We start from the raw sequence: 13141 nt of genomic DNA on the forward strand, positions 1-13141 counted from the left end.
TATAACTAAAGGACTTAACTAGAAAAACCTGGTGAAATTACTGAGACAGTGTCAAGTCAGTTCAAAGCAAAATTACTTGGGGAAGGAGACAGAGAAGTATTTGTATGAAGATATACATGAGAGGAAACTGTCTAATTTTCCACTAAAGCCCTTTATAGCTCTTCAGCCTCCCTCCTACCACTTTCTGCCTTATTCTTTATGATGCTTCTTGCTTTTGCTTATATTCTTCCATCTTTCTTCATTTAAACACTTGGAAAATCCTTCCATTAAGTCTTGCAAAATCCCCAGGTCACTAAAGCATTCTATGTCTATTTTCTTATTATTCAACTTATCAGTCAGATTATGTGTCTCCCATCACATTCACAGTTGCTTGGTAACAGGTACTGTTTCTCATTTAATCTTTTTAATCCTGGCACATTACCTAACATCCAATTGGCAAGCAATAAATATGTGTTGTTGAATTAAAGAATATAATCATATGTCCTTTATTACTATTAATTCAGTGATCAAACTTTTTACAGATAAGTCAAAGGCAACTAACTTGAAAGCTAGTGTTACAAAACTATTATAAATTTCTAATTGAGCTTAAATTAATGTGGGGTTTAACTTCTATCCTTTTACCTATTGCATTATGTACCTTCTCTATATATAAAGGATAAGTATCCCTTATCTGAAATACTTGAGAAAGTGTTGTTTTGAAGTTGTTGTGTTTTTTTGGTTTTTGTTTTTTTGTTTTGTTTTGTTTTTTGTTTTTAATTTTGGTGTATTTGCAGATTTTCCACCTGAATATCCCTAATCCAAAAATCTATCCCTTGATTTGGGATTCAGACTAGGAATGTTCAACCTGTATTATAAACTCAATATAACACTCAATAAAGATCTCTCAGGGGCCGGGGCTGTGGCTTAGTGATAGAGCGATTGCCTGGCACATGTGAGGGGCTGCATTCAATCCTCAGCACCACATAAAAGTAAAATAAAGGGACTGTGTTTTATATAACTTTTTTTAAAAAATCTCCTTAGTGACTGGGGTTGTAGCTCAGTGGTAGAGTGCTCGCCTAGCATGCAAGAGGCACTGGGTGTTCAATCCTCAGCACCACATAAATGTAAAATGAAGATACTGTGTCTACCTATAACTTAAGAAAGAATATTTAAAAAAAAAAAATCTCCTTAGTACAGAAATCATTCTAATACATTTTATAGTTGTTCTTCAGCATTTGTGGGAGATTGGTTCCTTTACTCCTACAGATATAGAATAGCAAAATCCTCAGGTGTTCAAGTCCCTTACACAAAATGGAACAGTATTTATATAAAACCTATACATATAGTCTCATATATTTTAAATCATCTATATATTACTTATAATACTTAAAGTCAATGCTATGTTACACTTTATTGTTTAGGGAATAATGACAAGGAAAAGACACAATTTTTTTTTCACTCTGACTAGTTTAAATTCAGTTGGTTGAAGCACATAAATGTAGAAGGTAAACTATATTTTATTTAATGTAGTTATACACATGCAAAATTCACTAAAATAAGTTTTATAATGGAAGACAATTAAATTTGCAAAAATGGTATGAAATTTATTTTCTTCCAACCTACCCGAAAATTATCTGGGGAGCTCAAATGAAGTTTTTCCCTAATGTCTTCAGAGGCACCAGCACACAATCTATAAAAGATATGATAATTCCTTTCCTCTTTGCCTTGAACACAGATCCTAGATTTCTCTAGAAGATAATGTGAAACAAATCCTCCAACAACTGAACTCTAAAAAACAAAAGACAGAAAATATATTTTTTTTTCATTTAAAGTCTTAAACTATAATTTAACAAGGTTAAATCAATCTTTTCTAATAAACATTTGTCTATCAAAGGGTATAATATGCATTAAATACAAAGAGAAAACAAATAACTAAATGTAAGCTTAGAATATCTGTGGAGGTCATTGTTCATTTTAAACATCTCCATTAAGTCTTTTCCCAGACCTTTCTAAATTTTGAGCCTCTATAGAATCAGAATTGACTGTGCCTTGTACCTCAACAGAAGAAATGGAAGACAGGAGTCCGAGATTCCAAACATGAAGAATTCTTAAGGAGATGAAAATACTAATTACCCTAATTTGATCAGTGCACACTGTACAGATGTTGAAATATCACTGTACCTCATAGATAGGTACAATTACTACATGTTAAAGCAACAACAAAAGAATAAATTATCGGGGGGAATACTAAATATGAAATTATGTTTGATGATGAAAATCCAATGTTTACATTATAAATCTGAAAAGAGCTTTTGGGTAGTCACAGTGAATCTATGTATTTTCCTAGCTAAAGTAACAAAAACTTACAGGGTAAGTGCAAGAACAGCACTAATTCTTCACAAAACCTTGTATTTTTCACAAATATTCCCCAAACATATTATCCCAAAAGTCACTTTCACTTACCTTTTCATTGAAATGTATTTCTACAAATTTTCCAAATCGACTGCTATTATTATTTCGAACAGTCTTTGCATTTCCAAAGGCTTCTAAAAGAGGATTAGCTATTGAGAAATAAAATAACATATCCCATCAAAAAATGAGCATGAAGAAAAGCTACAAAACAATATGCACAGTATGTCTCTTTAGAAAAAGTACAAGAGAAAATCCTCTCAGAAATATTAACATGGAGGAATTACCAGGTAATGTCAAATTCCACAAATATTTAATGATCACTCAACCCACTATGTTCAGATATTACTCAAGTGCATAAGATAGAAAAATTTCTCAAAGTACATAAAAAGAAAATATCAATGTTATGGGAAAGACTAAATTTCAAAGTTACTAAGATAAAATTTACAAGTCAACTTTAAAAATTACCCCTAAAATGTTCAAGATTTAACAAGTACTTCAGCCCCGCAAGAGATTTTATTATAACAGCTAAAGAGCAAAGATTTTCAGTTAAACAAGTACTTCAGCACCACAAGAGATTTTATTATAACAGATAGAGAGCAAAGCTCTTGTGACAAAATAATAGGCAAGAAGTTATTACTTGACTTACACTTCTAAAATATTTTATATATTATTATTACTTGTAAGTTAAAAATTTGCCTCTACAGCTCAGTGGCAGAGCACTTGCCTAGCATGTGCGAGGCACTGGGTTCCATCCTCAGCACAGCATTAAAAAATAAACAAATAAAATAAAGGCATGCTGAAATCTACAACTACAAAATTTTTTATTTTTTTACATGCATATCCAACAGAATTTAACAAATTAAAAGGAGACTTTTGGGCTGGGGTTGTAGCTCAGTAATAGGGCACTTGCCCTGCATGTGTGAGGCGCTGGGTTTGATTGTCAACACCGTCCGTCAACAATTAAAAATATACGTATATTTTTTTAAAAAGAGACTTTACAGTAAAAAAAGACTTTACAAAATTACATAAGAAAGACTTTCAGGGGACTGGGGATGTGGCTCAAGTGGTAGCACGCTTGCCTAACATGCATGAGGCCCTGAGTTTGATTCTCAGTACCACATAAAAAAATTAATAAAATAAAGATATTGTGTCTACCTAAAACTAAAAAATAAATATTTATTTAAAAAGGCTTTCAGAATAATAGTTTTTAAAATCCTTATAAACATATGGAACATTTTATGATTATTTTATAATCATACACACCCATATCATGAGTAATAGAATCTATTCTTGCATTCATCAGTATCTCCATTATAAACACACCAGATTAGTATTAATCTTACATATTTTTATCAACAACCTCAAATTGATTCATAATATTTGTTAGAATATTTCTTATGAAGTCTTTCAAAATTCATTTTCTTATTTTGACCAGCAGAAGGCAAAACTAGCCTCCAAACCCTTTTAAAGATCATTCCCTAGCCATTTCACTTCCCAAAAATAAATAGAAAACCACTAAAACTAAAAGAAATATTAACACTTTTCAGAAAGGCAAGAGAACTGAGGCCAACAAGGCCAACCAACTCTCAAAAGGTCAGATGACTGGCAATTGACAAGGGGGATTCAACTACAGGTCTCCCCAACTCCTTTACTAATGATCTACTAAAAACTTAAAGTAAATCTTAACATAAATAAAATATCTCCAAACAGGGTAAAAACCCCTCCATCAGAAAATTATATTTATGCTACTAATAATATATTCATTCCCAAACCAACAACCAAATTTCCATTAAAGAAGGCATCAAAGCTTTCTATGATCACCCAGTTACAATATGATCTTCCATTTTGTAATAGCAGTTCCCAATTTTTCTCAATAACATACAACATACTACACAGTATATTACCATGAGAAAAACCTGGGCTTATATCCAATTTTCAAGTAGGTCTGCATCTCAAGTGAATAATTACTTTAACTCAATAATTAGTTTTTTATTGAGTTAATCCATGATTTGTTCTTTATTTATTCAACTTTTTAAAGGTAATACTTACCGAGAAGGGATAAATGACAAAAGGGAAAGGAGAAAGTATTCAGAAAGCCCTAAAACACCTCAAAGACCTACAAGACGACCCACATGACTAAGGCAAAAGGAGTCAAGACTCAATATGAGGCCAGAGGGTTAAGAGCCAGGCAACACAGCATAGTAGGAGATACTAGAGCTTTAGAGTGTCATCATGAGAACAATATAAAGCTGTTACAAGATTTAAAGGTCCCTCCTGCTACCATACAGGGACTAGATTAAGAAGAAGGAGGTATGTTAAGTGAGAATACCAAACAGGATTCACAGTGCAGGCGCTGGGTACAGATTCGACATGATGGTGGCCTAGACCAAGTCTCAAAATTGAGGCACAAGAAGCATTCTAAGGAGTATGCAAACATGGACAGCTTAAGGAAATCAGTCCACACACTTGTCATCTGGTTTTTTTTTTAATATTTTGTTTTAGTTGCAGTTGGACACAATACCTTTATTTTTTATTTTATTTTATTTATTTAATTTTTTTATGTGGTGCTGAGGATCGAACCTAGTGCGGTGCACATGCCAGGCAAGAGCTCTACTGCTGAGCTACAACCCAGAGGCCCCCACACTTGTCTTCTAAGAGAATGCTTTCATTATAATAATTTTCCTCAAAAAAGTGCCCTAAAAACAAATAACTTTTCTTCTCTTCTTTATAGAAAAAACAAGGTCAAGAAAACAAACAGGAAGCCAGTTCCCTCTATTTCTTACATTCATTTGCCAATATTTATACTATGTGCCAAGTACTATTCTAGGAGTTTATAAAGTAAAATAAATCTCTGCCTTCTTAGTGCTTAACGTGGGATACGGACATAGGAAGAGACAATAGACATTAAGTCAATGAGAATATGACATATGAGTAAAGATCTGTTGGAGATGAGAGTTTTTTGCATCTCTGGGAAAAGAACATTCCAAACCATTGAAAGGATTCTAATAAGTTAATTTTAGTAAATGCTTAACAACAGAAAAATTAACAATACCTTCAACAATTCTTTCATCAATATCTTGACCTGTTCCATAGGATTCAGTCAGGTATCTATTTACAATATAGAATACAAAATTTAGATGATAATAATATTGCATATGATATATTTATAAATTCACTATTATTTATACATGTAACTGAAACCTGAGTCATCATTACAAGTTTTAAAAATTACAAATTTATGCTCAAATGCAACCATTTTTCTTTGGGGGGGTGGGTATTGGGGATTGAACTCAGGAACACTAGACCACTGAGCCAAATCCCCAGTCCTAGTATTTTATTTAGAGATAGGATCTTGCTGAGTTGCTTAGCACTTTACTTTTGCTGAGTATGGCTTTGAATTCACAATCCTCCTGTCTCAGCCTCCTGAGTCACTGGGATTACAGATGTGCACCACCTCGCCTGTCGCAACCATGTTCTTACAGCTTCAAATTTATTTAAAATTTGATTTGGATTGCCCTGAATGTTTAAACCAGCATTATTTTTTAAGCTGTTTTTAGAAATATTCTGATTTTAATCAACCACTTGATTTTAATATATAACATATTTCATATGGCAATATTCATCAACAACATGAGATTCACAGCCTTTTGTTACTGCCTATTAATTCAACATTATGGCTACAGAAAATAAGGAATCTGCAGCTGAACAAGGCAAAGTTCTCAATCTTTGAGCTGTTACATGAAAAGAAGACACAATGAAACAACTATTTACTTAGCACCTTTCCAAACAAAGAGCAATCCTTATTTACAGTGTAAGTATACATTATAAGTATTGGTTCCTTAGCTTTTTGTTTATTTTCCTACATTAACCATAGACCCACCATATGACTATCATATTCAGGAGAGAAAGAATAAGAAATTGAACCACTTCCAAGAGTATAGAGAAACATTTATTTAATGAGAATGGCATATCTATAACAGGCATTAACAAATTCTTCAATTTGTTTTACATAAATAATTCTGAGAAGCATACACATTTACAGAGAATAATACATAATACAGCAGGAACAGTACTAGTGAATGTGCTGGTCCTAGCAGTAAGATCATGATTAGATTTAACTTCGAGGTATGTAAATTAAAAGAACTAACTAAAATAAATGCTAGGGTTCCTTCTATTTTTAAAATGCTATGATTCTAAACAAAGTGTTTGGAGTTAAATTTGATGACAGCAAAGGGGATACAATGAAGAAAAAATTTGGGAAGTGGATCTAAAAAGGTGAACATCATAAACTTAAGGGAAAAAATGGTTTGAAGCACACTACTAGAGAAACACTGAGAAGAGAATGTCCACCTGGATTTTGGGTTTTGAGAGAACATTCCTAAATTTCCCTTTGCCTAACTAGCACTGGTTCTCCCAGGATACTCATACAAATAACATCAGAGCTGGCTTTCAATAATCTATAAACTAGCTTCCATATAAGGTAATTGTATCTTAAAAATAATAGAGCCCACATTCCAAACTATGCAACAAAATATACAAAGGTGTTAAAAGTCAACCTGTTCAAATTCTCAAAGAAATATTTACTCATGCACATAACGGTACCAAGGATGGAAAAAATTCAAGATCTCATTAACAAATGCATGCATAAATAAAATGTATCCCTACACTGGAATATTACTCAGCCTTTAAAAGGAAGGAGATTCTAACACATAATACAACATGGGGTTTGGGGGGTTTTCTATCTTTTTAAAGAGACAGGGTCTTGGTTTGGAGATTCCACTTGGTGGTAAGCACCTGCTCAGCATGTGCAAGGCCCTGGGTTCCATCCAAAATGCCAGTAAAAACAAATAGATAAATAAAAAGAAAATGCAAGGTCTTGCTAAGTTTCCCAGGCTTGTCCCAAACTTCTAGGTTCAGTCTCCCACAATCTGGGACTACTGGAACACCAGCCTAAACACAGGTAAATCTTAAATTGAGCAAAATGAAATAAGTCAGTAACAGAAAGATAAACACTGTATTGATTCCACTTTTATGTGGTATCTAAAGTAAGGTAAATTTATAGAATCCAAATGTAAAATAGCAGCCGCCAGAAGGTGAGGATAGTGGGAAACATAGGATTTTTTAACGGGTATATAGTTTCAGTTTTTCAAAATGAAAACTTCTGAAGATTGTATGCACAACAATGTGAGTACACTAAACATCAGAAATGGTTAAGTAGGCAGATTCTATATTATGTGTTTTTTACCACCAAAATAGTGTCAATCTGATAAAAATATTTCAGGTTAGCTAACTACTTACCTCAGAACAAATTTTGTATTTTCTGTTTTGCCAGCTCCTGATTCTCCAGATACAATGACAGACTGGCTTATCTTAAGTACCTTCATGTCTCGAAAAGCCTTATCAGCTAGGGTCAAAATAATACATAAATGGTGAACAATACACTAAATATAGTTATTAAATGATAAAATTTCACTTTAGAAGCATTTGCTCCTAAAGAAATCATAAATTAACAGTTAATGAAATTTTTTAGCACTCAAAAGTGTTAAAATAACATCTCCAAAAATATTTACTTTCAACACTCTTTTTTTAACAATTTTTATGTCAATTTTATTGAGGTACAATTAGCATATAGTAAGACTTGCCAATTTTTTGTGTGTGTATGTGGTGTGAGGGATTGAACCCAGGGCCTTGTGCATGCGAGGCAAGCACTCTACTAACTGAGCTATATCCCCAGCCCTCTTTCAACACTCTTATTACCCTAACAGCTAAATAACATGAAATCCAAATAAACAACTCTTAAGTTCATGCTAAATATCTACAAATTACAAATTGTGACTCTTTTCTCCCTAATCCACAGCAGATCTGCAGAGGGATTTTAAGGAAAAAAAAGCTTACTATGCATAACTAATGAAGCCCTCAGAGAGAAGCAGAAGTAAGAAGCTTCTAATTAAGAAATATGGCAACCAAAATTTTTGCTGGAAATAAAAAACACATAATTGCAAAAGAAATATATAAGATTCCCTGTAATACTCCTATGAATTTAAACATCTTAAAGAATTTGCAGCCATTTCAAAGATAAGCAAACTGCTTTAAATTTTAAGATTTGCAATTGTTTATAATTTTTAACTATCTTCCTTACATTCCAACAATTTAAGCTATAAAATGTCTTAAATTTTAAAAGACTACACAGATTAAGCAGAATTTAATTATGTTAAATTGGTTTGAAATTAAAACAAGTTAAAATAGTTCCTGACCAATTTGGCTCAGTAAGACAATTTCTCACCTCAAACATGTGCTACCCATACCAATAAAGAAATCTTTATAAATGACTTAGACTCTAAGAACAGAATGTAAATCACATGCTATAGTTGGAATAGGTTTGGGTATCCCCTAAGGATTACTGTATTGAAGACTTGGACTGCAGGGTGGCATTGTTGGAGGTAGTGGAATCTTTTGGAGGTGAGGCCTGGTGGGAGGTTCCTTGGCTTGCTGGGGGTATGCTCTCAGAAGGTAGTTCTCCTAAAACCCTTTGAGTACTTAGAAGAGAGTTGCTATAAAAAGTAAGCCATGGCCCTCCCATCTCTCTGCTTCGGGTTCAAGATGTAATCATTTGCTTGCTCTTGCCATTGCTATCTGCCATGATATAATGCAGCCAAGGGGCAGTTACACCACAGAGACTGCACTAACTATGCTATTTGTAAACCTTCAAAACTGTGAGCTAAATAAACTTCTTCATAAGCAGCCTGTTCCAGGCACTTTGTTATATTGATGTAGAGCTGATTAATAAGCAATATGCAAGAGTACACCCATTCCTTTGTTCAATTTATCAACAACCTGTTCCACCCACTTTTATAAAATCATTTTAAATACTTTATTATACTTTATCTTAAGCAATAAAAGACTAAAAATAAAATAGTTTGTCTACACTTTGTAACTTCTCTCCAGTGATGAGCTCACACATATTCAGGATCTAAGGGTTGTGTACCATTTTGCAGGCTGATAAAAGAATATACAAATGTTCATCAAAATGTCTTAGACTAAAAAAGTAAATCTGCTGATACACTGGACTTGGCTGATGCATTTATTCTGCCTAGTAATACAGGGCACACACATCAACCATCCATCAATCTCAAAGTGAAGCCTGGTTAGGCCAAAACACAAGTATAATAGGAAAACCCAAAGAGAAACTGCACTAAGAACCAGTATCAAAACATGGCATTCATCTGCTGGTTATGTGTGGAAGCAAAGCAGTGAGGTAACATCTCTGACTTGTCAGGGAAAAGGATAGAAATATAATTTCTAACTCTGACCAAATAACTCCATTTCTCCATGCCTCCGACTTAGAGAGCCTCAAGAAGAGAGGCTGAGAAAGGCCAAGACAGATTGCACTATTTTTGTACACAGATTCCCCAGTATGTACCACTTTCAATTATTTAATTTTATAAAGCCCTGATGCAAAATACTGCATGAAGGAAGCCTGCTCTTCCATCTCAAACATGGCCCAAGTAACATACTCACAGGCAATGACCTGGGTAAGAGAGGAAGGCCTGGCCCTCAAGGCTGCAAAGGAGGATACTTCTTTAAAAAATATTTTTTTAGTTGTAGGTGGACACATTATCTTTATTTAATTTATTTATTTTTTATGTGGTGCCTCATGCATGCTAGGCACGTGCTCTGCCAGTCAGTTATAGCCCCAGCCCCTAAAGGAGGATACTTTTAAGATAGAGCTGATCATACTGAGGAATCAAAATACTGCTTTTATTATGACAGAAACACCTAAGAGGACACAGGCATCCAACAAAGTTGATGATGTATGACTGCTCCATGAGTTGGCTGCAAAAGTATTCTTCCCCACCCTGTGTACAGGATACCTGCTCCTAACCAGGCTGACACATCCAAAAAACAAAATATATATTCAAAAAATAAATATTCAGTTCATGGTATCTTCTATTAATCCAAGAGAAAAACTATATAAATTTGTATGATATAAGAAAAGACAGGAATTAAAATGCAAGCAAAGCACTTACCAATTGCAAAAACATGGGGTGGCATTGTCCCAAGAGATTTTCCTTGATATGATTTTATTGTATCTGAAGAATATATTTTAGGGATATCAAAGTATGGGTTCACTGCAATCAGAATGTTGGCGACATATGTCTAAATAAGAAAAGTATAAAATGAAATTTTCCAGTTAACTTTTTCATTCAAAGTTGAACAAGACTCATAGGAGAAAAAAAATATACAGCAAATAAATACCTCCAATTCTCTATACAATCAGGACTTTAATATTTGCATTTCTAACAGTAAATATTCTCTGATTTCTAGAGAATCCATCACTTACAAAACTATTTTTTGTGAGATATAATTTTATGTACTGCATGTAACTTTATTTACATATAAATATATAGCTTTATTATAGATTACTTTATTGCTATTTTGCCTTTGTTATTCAGTCAGGGTGTTATGTTCATTTTTGTTAAATCCATGTATGCTAATTATATTATCGATGATATTTATTTTAAAGTGGTTATTAAGTATGTAGCAAAAAAGGGTGCAACAGTTTTGATAAAATAGAAAAAGTTGGATTAAGTCATATCTAAGGTCACATACAATTTTAAACTTCTATTCCATCCTACTAAAGAAAGCACAATCAACGATCTTCTCTCAAAAGTGGCTGCAGCCAAAAATCAAAATAAATTACACAATACTTTTTATTTAGTGTTATTGCTCATAGAACATACACTTTATGTTTCTGAAAATTCTCTAATTTTCATTTTTTATTAAATTATTTATTTACCCTGATTTGTTATATATGATGGCAGAATGCAATTCATTTCATATTATACATATAGAGTACAATTTTTCAAGTCATGGTTGTACACAAAGTACATACATGTAATTAGGGTAATGATGCGTAACTTGTTCCACCATCTTTCTTATCCCTATGCCCCTTCCTTTCCCCTCCCTCCCCTTTGCCCTATCTAAAGTTCCTCCATTCCTCCCCTGCTCCACCACCCCCCTCATCATTATGAATCAGCATCTTCATATCAAAGAAAACATTCGGCCTTTGGTTTTTTGGGATTGGCTTACTTTACTTAGCATTACATTCTCCAACTCCATCCTTTTACCTGCAAATGCCATAATTTTATTCTCTTTTAATGCTGAGTAATATTCCATTGTGTATATATACCAAAGTTTCCCTATCCATTTATCTAATGAAGGGCATCTGGGTTGGTTCCACAATTTAGCTATTGTGAATTGTGCTCCTATACACATTGATGTGGCTGTGCCCCCTTGTAGTATGCTGTTTTTAAGTCCTTTAGGTATAGACCAAGGAGCAGAATAGCTGGGTCAAATGGTGATTCCATTCCAAGTTTTCCAAGAAATCTCCACACTGCTTTCCAGATTGGCTGCACCAATTTGCAGTCCCACCAGCAATAAATAAGTGTGCCTTTTTCCCCATATCTTCACCAACCCTTATTGTTGTTTGTATTCTTAATAGATGCCATTCTGACTGGAGTGAGATAAAATCTTAGAGTAGCTTTTTTTTATTTTTTTATTCTAATTTGTTATATATGGTGGCAGAATGCATTACAATTCACATTATATTCACAGAGCACAATTTTTCATCTCTCTGCTTATATACAAAGTATATTCACACCATTCCTGTCTTCTTCATATATGTACTTAGGGCAGTAATGTCCACCTCATTCCACCATCATTTTTTACCCACTTGCCCCCTCCCTCTTACTCCCTCCCCTTTTCCCTATCTACAGTTTGTCTAATATTCCCATGCTGCCCCTCCCAACCCCACTATGAATCGGCCTCCTTATATCAGAGAAAACATTCAGCATTTGGTTTTTGGGGATTGGCTTACTTCACTTAGTATTATAGTCTCCAAATTCATCCATTCACCTGCAAATGCTATGATTTTATTCTCTTTCATTTCTGAGTAATATTCCATTGTGTATATATACCACAATTTCTTTATCCATTCATCAACTGAAGGGCATCTAGGTCGGTTCCACAGTTTAGCTATTATAAATGAATGTGCTGCTATAAATGTTCATGAGGCTGTGTCCCTGTAGTATGCTGTTTTTAAGACCTTTGGGTATAGACCAAGGAGTGGGATAGCTGGGTCAAATGGTGGTTCCATTCCCAGTTTTCCAAGAAATCTCCATACTGCTTTCCATATTTTGGTGCACCATTTTGCAGTCCCACCAGCAATCTATGAGTGTGCCTTTTCCCCAACATCCTTGCCAACATTTATTGTTGTTTGCATTCTTAATAGCTGCCATTCTGACTGAGATGAAATCTTAGAGTACTTTTGATTTGCATCTAATTGCCAGAGATGTTGAATATTTTTTCATAATTTGTTGATTGATTGTATATCCCCTTCTGAGAAGTGTCTGATCAGTTCTTGGCCCATTTATTGATTGGGTTATTTGTTTTTGGTTTTGGGGGGTTTTTTTGGTGTTAAGGTTTTTGAGTCCTTTATATATCCTAGAAATTATTATTCTATCTTTTGTGCTTGTAGTAAAGATTTGCTCCCATTCTGTAGGCTCTCTATTCACCTCACTGATTGTTTCTTTTACTGAGAAGCAGCTTTTAGTTCTTATCCATCCCATTTATTGATTCTTGGTTTTATTTCTTGTGCTATAGGAGTCCTATTAAGGAAGTTGGGCCCTAATCTGACATGTTGGAGATTTGGGCCTACTTTTTCTTCTATTAGACACAGAGTTTCTGGTTT

General features: G+C 33.9%; 1 protein-coding gene across 11 annotated transcripts in view; it reads right to left on the minus strand.

Annotated features, from left to right (window-relative positions):
• Myo6 (myosin VI) overlaps nt 1-13141 on the minus strand; it is a 139028-nt gene that overhangs the window by 62244 nt on the left and 63643 nt on the right. For all 11 annotated transcript variants that reach the window (XM_078019706.1, XM_078019709.1, XM_040282978.2 and 8 more), the window contains 5 exons: nt 10419-10548; nt 7690-7795; nt 5444-5499; nt 2443-2540; nt 1603-1767 (listed from right to left, as the gene is read on the minus strand). In XM_078019706.1, coding sequence (XP_077875832.1) covers nt 1603-1767; nt 2443-2540; nt 5444-5499; nt 7690-7795; nt 10419-10548 — 555 coding nt within the window. The remainder of the gene's footprint in view (nt 1-1602; nt 1768-2442; nt 2541-5443; nt 5500-7689; nt 7796-10418; nt 10549-13141) is intronic.

Source organism: Ictidomys tridecemlineatus, chromosome 8 (genome assembly GCF_052094955.1).
Source record: "Ictidomys tridecemlineatus isolate mIctTri1 chromosome 8, mIctTri1.hap1, whole genome shotgun sequence".
Classification (NCBI taxonomy): Eukaryota; Metazoa; Chordata; class Mammalia; order Rodentia; family Sciuridae; genus Ictidomys; species Ictidomys tridecemlineatus.